General features: G+C 41.1%; 1 protein-coding gene across 1 annotated transcript in view; it reads left to right on the top strand.

Annotated features, from left to right (window-relative positions):
- Positions 1 to 15,857, top strand: part of VTCN1 (V-set domain containing T cell activation inhibitor 1) — a gene marked incomplete at both ends in the record, with an annotated part of 44,762 nt that extends 28,905 nt beyond the window's left edge. Inside the window, 2 exons of the mRNA XM_082246324.1 lie at positions 2,216 to 2,494; positions 15,742 to 15,857. Of these exons, the coding sequence (XP_082102450.1) occupies positions 2,216 to 2,494; positions 15,742 to 15,857 (395 nt within the window). The remainder of the gene's footprint in view (positions 1 to 2,215; positions 2,495 to 15,741) is intronic.
- Positions 15,858 to 16,235: the final 378 nt, after the last annotated feature.

Below are 16,235 nucleotides of genomic sequence, written 5' to 3'. Positions count from 1 at the left end.
CCGGTGTCATGTGACTCGTTAGTGTTACAAGGTCTCAGGTGTGAATAGGGAGCAGGTGCGTTAAATTTGGTGTTATCGCTCTCGTTCTCTCATACTGGTCACTGGAAGTTCAACATGGCACCTCATGGCAAAGAACTCTCTGAGGATCTGAAAAACAGAATGGTTGCTCTACATAAAGATGGCCTAGACTATAAGAAGATTACCAAGACCCTGAAACTGAGCTGCAGCACGGTGACCAAGACCATACAGCGGTTTAACAGGACAGGTTCCACTCAGAACAGGCCTCGCCATGGTCGACCAAAGAAGTTAAATGCACGTGCTCAGCGTCATATCCAGAGGTTGTCTTTGGAAAATAGACGTATGAGTGCTGCCAGCATTGCTGCAGAGGTTGAAGGGGTGGGGGGGGGTCAGCCTGTCAGTGCTCAGACCATACGACGCACACTGCATTTAATTGGTTTGCATGGCTGTCGTCCCAGAAGGAAGCCTATTCTAAAGATGATGAAAGAAGAAGAGAAGCAAGAAAGCCAACAAACAGTTTGCTAAGGACAAGCAGACTAAGGACATGGATTACTGGAACCATGTCCTGTGGTCTGATGAGACCAAGATAAACTTATTTGGTTCAGATGGTGTCAAGCGTGTGTGGTGGCAACCAGGTGAGGAGTACAAAGACAAGTGTGTCTTGCCGACAGTCAAGCATGGCGGTGGGAGTGTCATGGTCTGGGGCTGCATGAGTGCTGCCGGCAACTAGGGAGCTACAGTTCATTGAGGGAACCATGAATGCCAACATGTACTGTGACATACTGAAGCAGAGCATGATCCCCTCCCTTTGGAGACTGGGCTGCAGGGCAGTATTCCAACATGATAACGACCCCAAACACATCTCCAAGACGACCACTGCCTTGCTAAAGAAGCTGAGGGTAATGGTGATGGACTGGCCAAGCATGTCTCCAGACCAAAACCCTATTGAGCATCTTTGGGGCATCCTCAAACGGAAGGTGGAGGAGTGCAAGGTCTCTAACATCCACCAGCTCCGTGATTTAGTCATGGAGGAGGGGAAGAGGACTCCAGTGCAGCCTGTGAAGCTCTGGTGAAATGCATGCCAAGAGGGTTAAGGCCCTGCTGCAAAATAATGGTGGCCACACAAAATATTGACACTTTGGGCCCAATTTGGACATGGTCACTTAGGGGGTGTACTCACTTTTGTTGCCAGCGGTTTAGACATTAATGGCTGTGTGTTGAGTTATTTTGAGGTGGCAGCCTGTGAAGCTCTGGTGAACTCCATGCCAAGAGGGTTAAGGCCCTGCTGGAAAATAATGGTGGCTACACAAAATATTTACACTTTTTGTTGACCATGATGAGGCCTGTTCTATGTGGAACCTGTCCTGTTAAACCGCTGTATGGTCTCGGCCACCATGCTGCAGCTCAGTTTCAGGGTTTTGGCAATCTTCTTATACCCTAGGCCATCTTTTTGTAGAGCAACAATTCTTTTTTCAGATCCTCAGAGAGTTCTTTGCCATGAGGTGCCGTTTTGAACTTCCAGTGACCAGTATGAGAGAGTGAGAGCGATAACACCAAATTTACCACACCTGCTCCCCATTCACACCTGAGACCTTGTAACACTAACAAGTCACATGACACTGGGGAGGGAAAATGGCTAATTGGGCCCAATTTGGACATTGTCACTTAGGGGTGTACTCACTTTTGTTGCCAACGGTTTAGACATTAATGGCTGTGTGTTGAGTTGTTTTGTGGGGACAGCAAATTTACACTGTTATACAAGCTGTACACTCACTACTTTACATTGTAGCAAAGTGTCATTTCTCCAGTGTTGTCACATGAAAAGATAGAATAAAATATTTACAAAAATGTGAGGGGTGTACTCACTTTTGTGAGATACTGTGCATTGTTAGAATAGTCATAAACCATAAACTGTTTGAAAAATGTAATGAGATTAATGTCATCAAATGACCAACAAACCAGGAAGTGTGAAGGAAACGGGGTGGACCCATCGCTTTGGCATTCCAAAATGCCGAAATGAATGAGCGGTGGGGAGGGAGTTGGGCCAAGGGTTATGACGTTGAGTTGACAATGTACAGTATATTTGGTTAGTATTTAACTTTAGAAGATATTCATGTTGACTATGTCCCTGACCACAAAAGATCGGTCAGTAGGTTCTCCTATCTGCAAATTTAATGTGTGTTCCTCCTGCTTACAGCATTCAGCGCTATCACAGTGACCAACACCACCCCGACCACCCTGCGATGTGATTCTCCCACATGGTACCCAAAACCAGATGTCACCTGGTGGAACACCACGTCTGCAGACCCCGCGTCCCAAGCAAACCTCACCAACTCATCAATTCCCACCTTCGTCCAGGGGCTCGGTGTAATGATGGAGGTGATATCGGTCTTCAGCGATGCCGTAGCAGGCACGCAGTACACCTGCATCATACAGAATGGTTTGGCCAAGGCTCAGGGCACTGCCAAGTTCACAGGTGGGCATCCTCACCCTCCATCATTGTGAGAGGTGATGTGTAAAGCAAACCTCTACTGAGAGGCTATGGAGGCTACCATTGCCGAGTCTTGCTTACTAGACATGTGTGGTTCGTTTCATTCCGAATCCTAATCAAAATTTTGGTTATTTGGAGTACTGAATTAAAACGAATCAGAAATTAGGAAAATAAATTTCGTCTGAAATTTGAATCGAATTTGAAATATAAACATTTTGCCCCACTATTGCTGATTTCCTTCAAAGACCATGTGTATTAGTGTTAGAATATAAAAGAATAGAAAAAATAGAATAGATTTGAATAGAATAAAATTGAAAAGAAAAATAAGAATAGAATAGTATAAAACGGAATAGAATAGAAAAGAATAAAGTAAAACATAACAGAATATAAAATAAAAACAAAATAATAGAATAAAATAGAAACAAAAGAAAAAAAAAAGCATAGTAGAAAATAAAAGTAAAGAGTAGGAAAGAATAAAATAAAACTGAACAGAATAGAATAAAATAGAATAGAAAATAGAAAAGAAAAATAAGAATAGAACAGGATAAAATGGAATAGAATAGAAAAGAATAAAGTAAAACAGAACAGAATAGAAAATAAAAATAAAATAATAGAATAAAATAGAAAAAAAAAAAGCATAGTAGAAAATAAAAGTAAAGAGTAGGAAAGAATAAAATAAAACTGAACAGAATAGAATAAAATAGAATAGAAAATAAAAGACTATAATAAAATAGAATAGAAAAGAATAGAATAAAGTAGAAAAAAATTGAATAAAAAAAAATAGAATAGTATAGAATATAAAAATATAGAAAAGCATAGGAATGTAAAAATAATTGAATAGATTAGAATACAATTAATAGAATTTAGCCATTTTCCAAAATTTGAATTTCAAAAAGGATAGAATAAAACAATAGCATAGAATACAATAAAAAAGAATGAAGTAAAACAAAACAGAATAGAAAATAAAAGAATAGAATAAAATAAAATAGAAAATAATAGAATAGAAAATAATAGAATAGTAGAAAATAAAAGAATAGAATAGGTAAGAATAAAATAAAACTGAACAGAATAAAACAAAATAAAATATAAAATAAAGGAATATAATAAAATAGAATAGAAAGGAATAGAATAAAATAGAAAAAAAATGAATAGAAAAAAATAGAATAGTATAGAATATAAAAATATAGAATTGCATAGGAATAGAAAAAAATGTGAATAGATTAGAATACAAATAATAGACTATAGCCATCTTCCAAAATTTGAATTTCAAAATGGATAGAATAAAACAATAGAATAGAATAAAATAAAATACAACCAAAAATAATAGAATAGAAAATAATAGAATAGTAGAAAATAAAAGAATAGAATAGGTAAGAATAAAATAAAACTGAACAGAATAGAATAAAATAAAATATAAAATAAAAGAATAGAATAAAATAGAATAGAATAAAATAGAAAAAAATGTGAATAGAAAAATAGAATAGTATAGAGTATAAAAATATAGAATAGCATAGGAATAGAAAAAAATTGAATAGATTAGAATACAATTAATAGACTATAGCCATCTTCCAAAATTTGAATTTCCAAAAGGATAGAATAAAACAATAGAATAGAATAAAATAAAAAAGAATAAAGTAAAACAAAACAGAATAGAAAATAAAAGAATAGAATAAAATAAAACTGAAAATAATAGCATAGAAAATAATAGAATAGTAGAAAATAAAAGAATAGAATAGGTAAGAATAAAATAAAACTGAACAGAATAGAATAAAATAAAATAAAAGAATATACTAAAATATAATAGAAAATAGAAAATAGAATAGAAAAGAATAGAATAAAATAGAAAAAAAATTGAATAAAAAAAATTGAATATAAGAATATAAAAAAAATGAACAGATTAGAATAGAATTAATAGAATATAGCCATCTTCCAGAACTTAAAATTTAAAAAGAATAGAATAAAACAATAGAATAGAATAGAATAAAAATAATAAAGTAAAACAAAACAGAATAAAAAATATAAGAATAGAATAAAATAAAACAAAAGAATAGAATAGAAAATAATAGAATAGTAGAAAATAAAAAAATAGAATAGGAAAGAATAAAATAAAACTGAACAGATTAGAATAAAATAGAAAAGAAAATAAAAGAATATAATAAAATAGAATAGAAAAGAATAGAATAAAATAGAAAAAAATGTAATAGAAAAAAACTGAATAGTTTAGAATATAAAATAATAGAATAGCACAGGAATAGAAGAAAACTGAATAGATTAGAATACAAATAATAGAATAAAGCCATCTTCCAAAATTAGAATTTAAAAAAATAATAGAATAAAACAATAGAATATAATAAAATAAAAAAAGAATACAGTAAAACAAAACAGAATATAATATAAAAGAATAGAATAAAATAAAACAGAAAATAATAGAATAGAAAATAACAGAATGGTAGAACATAAAAGAATAGAATAGGAAAGAATAAAATAAAACTGAACAGATTAGAGTAAAATAGAATAGAAAATAAAAGAATATAATAAAATAAAATAGAAAAGAATAGAATAAAATAAAACAGAAAAGAATAGAAAATAAAAGAATAGAATAGGAAAGAATATAGTAAAACTCAAAATGTGACAGCACAGCACCGCTGCACTAGGCCCACAGGCGTGATGACGTCACTGGTAGCTCTGTCTAATGTGTTTCGTCATAACAGACGTCATCAGGGGACCGTATACTGCACCTACTCTGAGATCAGTGACTCAGAAAAGCAAAACTTGAGAAAGCTGGAATGCTGAGGTTTAATTATTTATATCCATATTCTTTTTATCATCCAATAATATGGTGGCGGTGTAACTGTGAAAAAATCTGAATAATGGGCTGGCAGCTTCATAGGAACTGATGGGGATGGATGAGACTGAAAATGAGGCATCACACCGTAATATTTTAGTCCGGATGCAAGTTCATTTCAAAGATTGATTACCTAAGCCAACATGTTTCAGGGTCTCCACTCCCTTCATCAGGGCTAAAAGGTAACACAAAGGACACTATTATACAGGCAGTATAAACACGCGGCTGAGTCGCTGATTTACTGCCCTCGACCAACCAACTGAATTCTAACATTATAATTTGAAGGGGCTGAACCCGTGAATCTTTGCCTTTTAACCCAGGCTGCAGAGTTTGACAGGTGGCACCGTCCTACAAAGAAAAAAAGAGTACAAGAATTATGAAAAAAAAAAAAAAAAAAACATAAAAAACTAGGGTGTCAGGAGGCGGCAGTAGTCCCTGCTATACCACCCTCTACAAAGCACTCCATCGTGGATCACTTTTCAGACGGCGGTAAGCCTACCGTGTGTGTAATGCCCAAAAGATATATATAATATATATATATATATACAGTGGGTACGAAAAGTATTCAGACCCCCTTAAATTTTTCACTCTTTGTTATATTGCAGCCATTTGCTAAAATCATTTAAGTTCATTCTTCTTCCTCATGAATGTACACATAGCACCCCATACTGACAGAAAAACACAGAATTGTTGACATTGTTGCAGATTTATTAAAAAAGAAAAACTGAAATATCACATGGTCCTAAGTATTCAGACCCTTTGCTGTGACACTCATATATTTAACTCAGGTGCTTTCCATTTCTTCTGATCATCCTTGAGATGGTTCTACACCTTCATTTGAGTCCAGCTGTGTTTGATTATACTGATTGGACTTGATTAGGAAAGCCACACACCTGTCTATATAAGACCTTCCAGATCACAATGCATGTCAGAGCAAATGAGAATCATGAGGTCAAAGGAACTGCCTGAAGAGCTCAGAGACAGAATTGTGGCAAGGCACAGATCTGGCCAAGGTTACAAAAAGATTTCTGCTGCACTTAAGGTTCCTAAGAGCACAGTGGCCTCCATAATCCTCAAATGGAAGACGTTTGGGACGACCAGAACCCTTCCTAGAGCTGGCCGTCCGGTCAAACTGAGCTATCGGGGGAGAAGAGCCTTGGTGAGAGAGGTAAAGAAGAACCCAAAGATCACTGTGGCTGAGCTCCAGAGATGCAGTCAGGAGATGGGAGAAAGTTGTAGAAAGTCAACCATCACTGCAGCCCTCCACCAGTCGGGGCTTTATGGCAGAGTGGCCCGACGGAAGCCTCTCCTCAGTGTAAGACACATGAAAGCCCGCATGGAGTTTGCTAAAAAACACCTGAAGGACTCCAAGATGGTGAGAAATAAGATTCTCTGGTCTGATGAGACCAAAATAGAACTTTTTGGCCTTAATTCTAAGCGGTATGTGTGGAGAAAACCAGGCACTGCTCATCACCTGTCCAATACAGTCCCAACAGTGAAGCATGGTGGTGGCAGCATCATGCTGTGGGGGTGTTTTTCAGCTGCAGGGACAGGACGACTGGTTGCAATCGAGGGAAAGATGAATGCGGCCAAGTACAGGGATATCCTGGACAAAAACCTTCTCCAGAGTGCTCTGGACCTCAGACTGGGCCGAAGGTTTACCTTCCAACAAGACAATGACCCTAAGCACACAGCTAAAATAACGAAGGAGTGGCTTCACAACAACTCTGTGACTGTTCTTGAATGGCCCAGCCAGAGCCCTGACTTAAACCCAATTGAGCATCTCTGGAGAGACCTAAAAATGGCTGTCCACCAACATTTACCATCCAACCTGACAGAACTGGAGAGGATCTGCAAGGAGGAATGGCAGAGGATCCCCAAATCCAGGTGTGAAAGACTTGTTGCATCTTTCCCAAAAAGACTCCTGGCTGTATTAGATCAAAAGGGGGCTTCTACTAAATACTGAGCAAAGGGTCTGAATACTTAGGACCATGTGATATTTCAGTTTTTCTTTTTTAATAAATCTGCAACAATGTCAACAATTCTGTGTTTTTCTGTCAGTATGGGGTGCTATGTGTACATTCATGAGGAAGAAGAATGAACTTAAATGATTTTAGCAAATGGCTGCAATATAACAAAGAGTGAAAAATTTAAGGGGGTCTGAATACTTTCCGTACCCACTGTATATATATATATATATATATATATATATATATATATATATATAAATAAATATATAAATAAAATAATATTTTATTCACATCAATGTGATTCCAAAAATGAAATACCAGCAAGGGCATAAAAAAAAAAAGAAAAAAAAAAAGAAAAGGATTTTATATTGATATAGCAAAATGATAATAATTGTACACATAATAAAATGAATAACCATGGGGGGGCGTGGCCGGGATGTGAAGCGGAGCGGTCGCACTGTGCTTGAGCTCCAGTCCTCAGTGATTTTTATCTTCTTCCAGCCTCTCTTTTTCCAGCTCCGGCACCCCACTTACCTGCACCCTGGGTTCCAGAAGACGGGGGACATCCACGCGGCTTCCTCCGCTGTCTCCGGGGAAGCTCCGCTCCGGTAAGAACTCCGGTGCTTCGGGTCCTGTCTCCAGCGCGGCCATCTTGCCCACGAGGTCCTCCATCTCCAGGATGGCAGCTGGCTCTCAGCAGGCTCCTAGCTCAGGGGCGAGCAAGGATCCGTCCCCATCCGACATTCTGGAGGCCATTAAAGCCTGCAAAGACACACTTACAGTCAAGATGGACTACATGGCGACGGATATCAGCTTGATCCGCCACGACTTAGATAAATTTCGGTCCAGAATGTCGGAGGCGGAGGACCGTATCTCCCAGTTAGAGGATTCGACCCAGGCGGACTCCAGGGATCTTCATGCCCTCCAACTGCAGGTCCGGGCATTGCAGGATCGGTCGGAGGACACCGAAAATCGGCTGCGGAGGAATAACATCCGGATCCTGGGCCTACCAGAGCGGGCGGAGGGCTCCCGCCCTGCGGAGTTCGCTGAGCAGTTTCTCACCTCCTTGCTGGATTTGGGGGATATGCCTCCGACGTTCGTGGTGGAACGTGCACATCGGGTTCCCCCGGCGCCCCCGATCCCGGGAGCCCCCCCCCGCCCGTTTCTGCTCCGACTTCTGAATTACCGGGACCGAGACCGCATCCTCTCCGCTGCCAGGACGAAGCCGGATCTCCGCTTTGAAAATGCCAAGGTCATGTTGTTTCCCGACTATTCCCCGGAGGTCCAGCGAAGACGGCGTATGTTTACAGACATCCGCAGGTGGCTGCGGGAGAAGGGGATCAAGTTTAGCCTGCTTTACCCTAGCCGATTGGGGGTGATAGATGGAGATCGCACGCGCTTCTTTGAGGATCCGGAGGCGGCGGCTGCCTGGCTTGACGTCCGTTAACCTCCCTGCTTGCTCTCCCCCGGGAGTCCTGTACCCGGTCGCGGTGCTCCTGATCCCCTGGATGCCTACACCTGCAGGTTTGACCACCTTTCTCCTTTTTGTTACCCGGGCTTGTGACTGTCCCCCCCCCCTCCCTTTTGATCCTTCCCCAGGTCCCGGATTGAGACTGGTCGTCGATTGCTCCTACATCCGCAAATCTCCTTGAACTGGCACGGTCCCCCCCCCCCTTCCCACTTCCTTCCCCCTGTTGGTCGGTGCCGGCCGTTTCTTTTTTGCCCTATAGCACGGGATCCTGTCTTGCTACGGATCGGAGCCCTGCCCAGGACTGACGTCGGGAAGACTCACCGAGAGTGCCGCTTCCCTCCTGGGATCTTTTTGAACTGACGTTGTTGGGGGTCCCCTTGGTGGACTGTCGCAGACTGACCCCCCTCAGAACTCTGGCCGGGCCTCTGCTCCCGCTCCTGCTCCCACGAGGGGCTTGGCTGGTTGATGGCTGAGCCTGCTCGCACCGTTTTCTCTTGTTCAGGGTTCAGACTGTCCCCTGTCCCCCCCACTGTTAGGAGGGGGCTGGGGTACAGTAGGGTAAAGATGCTATGTTGGGGTGTTTTGTTCTCCCCCCTGGAGAACTGTTTGTTTTTGTTTTTTTTTTATTTTTTTTTTTCTTTTCTGTTTTGTATGTGTTTATCTGGTACATGGTCTGCTAGGCCTTGCTGCTCCCTGGGTGCCTATCCTGACTGGGTTCCCTCGGGGGTGCTCACATTCCACGTGTTACATGATGGCGCCTTCTAGGTTATCCACTTTCTCTGTGATTTCGTGGAATGTTAGGGGCCTTAATTCCAAATTCAAGAGGGCTCTCCTATTTCAATACCTGCAACGTTATAGCCCCTCCATTCTGATTCTGCAGGAGACTCATCTGGTGGGCAGCAAGCTTCTCTCACTAAAAAGGCCTTGGGTACAAAAGTCCTTTCATGCCTCTTACTCTACGTATGCCAGAGGGGTCACCATTCTGATTCGGAAATCCTTGCCCTGCGAGGTGGAGGCGGTACATACCGACCCCTCTGGTAGGTATGTGGTATTGGTGCTCACGATGTGGAGACAGAGGTATGTGGTGGCGGGTATCTATGTGCCCCCGCCGTTTAAAGCTGAGGTCCTCTACACCGTCCTGGAGAGAGTGTCCAAATACTGTCCGGCCAAGGTGCTTCTCCTGGGGGATTTCAATGCCATCCTCTCCCCGGACCTGGATAGACCTGTGCCACCCAAGACCTTCTCCGGGGACCTTCTCCGTTGGGCTGAGGCCGCGGGGCTTCAGGAGGTTTGGCGTTGGAAGTACCCTCAGGAGCGAGCCTACTCCTGTTTTTCGGCCACTTACAAAACGGCGTCCAGGATTGACTATGGTTTCGCCAATCCGTCGATGTTGCTGGATGTGGAGGGGGTCTCTTACCTCCCCAGCGGCTTGTCGGACCATAGTCCCCTGCGGGTCGTCCTGCGGACGGGGTGTGATCGTGACGGCTCCATGTGGCGTCTCGGCGCCCACTGGGTCGAGCACCCTGATATTGTGACTCAGACCCCGTCCGTGATTCGTGAGTATTGGGACATCAATGCGGATACGGCCTCTCCCGGGATGGTGTGGGATGCCTTCAAAGCAGTAACAAGAGGTCATTACATGTCGACCATCAAAGCTGTCAAGGTGCGCCAGGCGCTTACGGTGACGACCCTGGAGTCGGCGGCTGAGGAGGCCTCCGACCGTTACGTTCGGGACCCCTCGGCAGTCAACTTTGAGGGGTTGCAGGCAGCCAAACGGGACCTGCATCTCCACTTGGCTGAGGTCGCCAGGCTGTCCATGTATCGTGCTAAACAGAAGTTCTTTGAGCACGGGGACCGAAATGGGAGGCTGCTGGCCACCATGTCTCATCATGATACCCCCCTCACATTGGTGCCTGAACTTGCCTCCCCTACGGGGGAGGCGATCACCTCTCCGACGGGGATACTGGAGGCGTTCCGGACTTTCTACTCACGGTTATATGATACTACCCTCTCGGCTGACCTCGGCCCGGAGGTCCTGCAGGGGCTCCTGGACCCCGTGGCTCTGGGCTGGCTGTCTGACTCGGAGCGTGTGGGTCTGGTTCGGCCGGTCACGGCGGAGGAGGTGGAGGTGGTGATTAGGTCCATTCCCAGGGGCAAAGCCCCAGGCCCTGACGGGTTACCTATTGAATTTTATGGGACTCACGTGGGGGTTCTGGCCCCTCTCTTGGCAGCCTTATACAATGACTGTCTGGAGATGGGCTCTTTGCCACCCTCTATGGCAGAAGCCCATGTCATCTTAATTCACAAAGCCCCTAAAGATCCTAAATTATGTGCTTCCTACCGACCGATCGCCTTACTTAATTGCGATCTAAAGATCCTCACTAAAATCCTAGCCTCCAGGCTTCGGCCTATCCTCCCCTCTGTGATTGACCAGGACCAGACTGGGTTTATGGCCCGTAGGTCTACGGACATTAATCTGCGCAGGTTGTTTACGAATCTACAGACGCAGCATCTGAACGCTGGCACGAGGGTGGTGGCATCTCTAGATATAGAGAAGGCATTCGACTCGGTGGAATGGCCCTTTCTGTGGGAAGTGCTGAGGAGAATGGGATTCCCCCTTTTGTTCATCCGGTGGCTACAAATTATATACCGTTCCCCCAGAGCGGCGATCCGTCTTGGGGGCCGGTTGTCTGCCCCCTTTTCACTGTACAGGGGCACGCGGCAGGGCTGCCCGCTCTCTCCGGCCTTGTTCGCCATCGCCATGGAACCTGTGGCTGAGGCACTTCGGACCTCTCCGGAGGTTCGGGGGTTGCGTGTGGCGTGGCTGGAGGAGAGGGTGGCTCTGTACGCAGATGACCTTCTGTTGTTCCTGCAGGACGCTGGTCCCTCCCTCCGGGGGGCCCTGGACATCCTGGATGGTTTTTCCAGGGTCACGGGCCTGCGGGTGAACTGGACCAAGTCTCAGCTGCTGGCGATCGATGGGGCTGCACGTGCTGCCGCCCTGTCGGATCTCGAGCTTCAGTGGGTTGATAGTTTTGTGTATTTGGGGGTGCGGGTTTCCAAAGATCCCACGGCCTTTATCTCACTGAATCTTGACCCTGTTGTGCGGGATATCAGGGCTAAAATGAAGGCATGGGAGAACCTTCCTCTGTCCCTGCTGGGGCGGGTGAACCTGGTGAAAATGAAAATCCTCCCCAAACTGACGTATCTCTTCCGCCACTCACCACAGTGGATCCCCAAAGCTTTTTTTGCTAATCTCAATAAGCTCTTCTCCTCCTTCTTGTGGGGCTCCCGCCCTCCCAGGTACAAATTCTCCACGCCTATGAGACCTCAGTCTCAGGGGGGTCTCGCCTTCCCAGATTGCCACAAATATTTTTTGGCCTCCCAACTGGTCACTGCGGTGTGGTGGTTGTCTCCTGACGCCTCCAACTCCGCGGTGGTGACGGAGGCTGCGGTGCTGGGGTCAGTGGAGGCGTTGACACACTTGCTTTTCAGGGGTCTCCGGGCTCCATATCCTTTGACTTCCTCCATGCGGACGACGATTAGAGCCTGGCGCCAGGGCCTGGCCCTGGAGGCCTACCCCGACACCGCAGTCTCCCCCAATGCACCACTGTGGATCAATCCTACCTTACCTCACCTCTACTCTCTGCCGGATCCGGCCGCCTGGACCAAGTTTGGTATTAAAAGGGTCTCGGACCTATCCTTAGACCTTTCCCTTCCCACATTCTCCCGCCTCCTTGAATCTCACGGGTTGCCCTCATCCCACTTGTTTCGCTACCTGCAGTTGTCCCATGCCTTCAGGGCCCAGTTTCCGCAGGGGGGGGGGGGCGGTGCAGTCGGACTTGGAGCGGGTTCTCCGGTTTGACTGTTCTGACCGAGCGGCTTCCGTTCTGCATGCTCACCTCCTTCGGGTGTTCTCTCCGGAGCTCACGGGCCTCCGGGAGCGGTGGACCCGGGATGTTCCGGAGTTGGATGCGGAGGACTGGCAGCAGATGTGGGACTCCCCGTTCAAGATCTTGATCTCACTCAGGGACCGTATGGTACAATATAAGATTGCACATCGGGCGTATCTTACCCCTCATCGCCTGCATAAGATTCATGGCTCTAACTCCCCGGAGTGCTGGCGCTGTGGCAGCACCCCTGGGGACTTTATTCACATCTTTTGGACATGCCCGGCCCTGGCGGACTATTGGTCGCGGGTGTTCGCAACGGCCAGAGGAATATTGCAGATATCGATCAACCCCACTCCGCGGTTGGCCCTCCTGGGCCTGCTGGATGATCTGCTACCCCGGGTGGCGGACCGCACTCTCCTGGGTCTCATACTATTCTACGCCAGGAAAAATGTTGTTCTTCACTGGAGACAGCGGTCCCCCCCCCCCGCTCCGGCGGTGGAGGGCGCTGGTGGATTCAGTTATACCATTGTATAAGGATACGTATACTCACAGAGGTTGCCCCAAGAAGCATGATAGGGTCTGGGCCAAGTGGCTGGCGGACTCCGCAATCCCGATCCTGGCTGACTGCCTGGGTGGGGATGCCCCGGCCGATGGCTAGTTGCCAGGGGGACACGGCGGGGTCCCCTCGTTTGGAGCATGGTGGGTCCCCTGTATTGGTGTATAATTTGTTGTACCTTAACGTGTATTTATTACGTTATGACTGCTGTTTCGGTGATTGCTTGCCCCTGCGTGGGCGCCCCCCTCTGAATGTATTTCTGTTTCCAGCGCATGCCGTGTGTGGCGAGGCTGGTTGGTGGACCTATTGTACCAGTGTTTGTCTATGTGTTGTTAACTTGTTTAAAACAATAAAAAGATTTTCAAAAAAAAAAAAAAAAAATGAATAACCATAAAATTGAGGATAATATTAAAAGCTTTATTATTGATATTAGCAAAAAATTATTAAGGATAAAAATATTACCAATAGATGTATATACATAAAATGTAATTCATAGAGGCATATTATTATACAGTATATAAAATAAAGGTATAATAAATTGGTCATCTAGAATGCAAAATCCAAAATTAATAAAATATTGGTAACCTAAATAATTGTCATATAATTAAATATTTTGATAAGGTAATGGAGATAATGTATGATGTCATCATTATTACATTATATTGTTTTTTTGTTTTTTTTTTCACAATAAACATTTGGTAACATAACATAAAAGATAATTCCAGTTCTTATATTAGATAAACCAAAAATAAACATAACTCCTTGCAATCAACTTGTTAATTAATTATGCCATGGGATCATGGAGTAGAAATTCTTATGAGTCCAGTAATGTTGTAGAACGTCTATATCTAGGGACTGGGACTACCAGAGGTTATGGTGAATATGGAAAGGAATTGAAAAGGTATATATTGGTAAAGAAGGAAGAAAAGAGAGAGAGAGAGAGAGAGAATTAAAAAAAAAGGGGGGAAAAATTTGGACTTAGGACTTAATAAATTGTATTATATTCTATTATTACTGTATAATTTCTATTCTATTATTATTATAATATTATATTTTATTATGATTATTATTATATGATATGATATTATAATATATTATAATGTTATTATATTATATTATTATATATTCTGTTATTATAATAATACAGATTATATTATTATTGTTTTATAATATATTATAATATAGTGCATTATTATATATTCTATTCCTATATTATAATACATATAATATTATATAGTATATTAATATTATTAGTATTTTAGATTATATTAAAATATAGTATAATATTATATATTCTATTCTATTATAATATATATTATTATTATTATTATTATTATTATTATTTTAGATTATATTATAATATATTGTTCTATATGCTCTATTCTATTCTTTTATTATAATATATATTTTATTTTTATTATTATTATCAATTTAGATTATATTTTCCAATATAGTAAATTATTATATATTCTATTCTATTATTATATTATATATTATTATTATTATTATTATTCTTTTAGATTATATTATAATATATCATTATATATTCTTTTCTTTTATTATAATATATGTTTTATTATTATAATTATTATTTTAGAATATATTATAATATAGTACATTATTTAATATTCTATTCCAATATTATAATACATATAATATTATATAGTATATTAATATTAATATTATTTGTATTTTAGATTATATTAAAAATATTGTATAATATTATATATTCTATTCTATTATTATAATATATATTATTCATGATTATTATTATTATTATTATTTTCGATTATATTATAATATATTATTATATATGCTATATTCTATTCTTTTATTATAATATATATGTTATTATTATTATCATTTTATATTATAATATAGTAAATTATTCTAATATCTAATATAGTAAATTATTATATATTATATACTATTATTATAATATTATATTATTATTATTATTATTATTATTATTATTATTATTATTATTCTTTTAGATTATATTATTATATATTCTATATTCTATTCTTTTATTATAATATATATTTTATTATTATTATTATTATTATTATTATCATTTTAGATTATATTCTAATATAGTAAATTATTATATATTCTATTCTATTATTATAATAATATATATTATATCATTATTATTATTATTATTATTTTAGATTAAATTATAATATATTTTTATATATTTTTTATTTTATTATAATATATATTTTATTATTATTATTATTTTAGATTATATTATAATATAGTATATTATTATACATTCTATTCTTTTATTATAATATATATTAATATTTTAGATTCTATTCTATTTTATTCTATTCTATGATTATATTTTATATCCTTGGATGTCAGTTCTTTGAATCATGGAGGTTCAGCATGATATGTGAGCATTACCTAGGGCGTTGTGCATGCAAATCAACCCTGCCTGAGCAGATTAAACTTCAGCTTTACAATGGTAAAATTTAATCTTTTCTTCCTACAGTTACAGGACTGAAGACGGAAAGTCGCCTGGATGTGACTGGCTCCGCCGCCATTTTATCCCCATCTGTTTTTCTGTTGTGTCTTCTCGCTGTGCTCGCCCATCCAGCTGCTCTTTGACCTCTGATTTCCCCGGTTGGTATATCTTAGGTATAGCCCTTGGTTGGTATACATATTAGAAGGGCGTGTGGGGGGGTTGAGGGCGGTGGGCACCGAGCCATCAGTGTGACTTTCCAGTTTATGACCACTTGGAAAAAAGAAATTGGGTGCAGAGTGATAAGAGGAATCACAAGACACTCATAGCCTATTTTTATTTATTTTTTTTTTAGTTTTCTAATGCAAAAACAATCATGTCATACAAGGAGTGAAACCTTCACCAGAAGGGGGCGCCCTCACCGTTCAGTGCTCTGTGCATATATAGTGGGGGAAAAAATTATTTGATCCCCTGCAAATTTTGTAAGTTTGCCCACTTACAAAGAAATGAAGGGTCCATAATTT

This window comes from Pelophylax lessonae (assembly GCF_965119305.1).
Source record: "Pelophylax lessonae genome assembly, chromosome: 2".
NCBI lineage: Eukaryota > Metazoa > Chordata > Amphibia > Anura > Ranidae > Pelophylax > Pelophylax lessonae.
The sequence above is the reverse complement of the archived record's forward strand: the minus strand, read 5'-3'. Positions and strand labels throughout refer to the sequence as shown.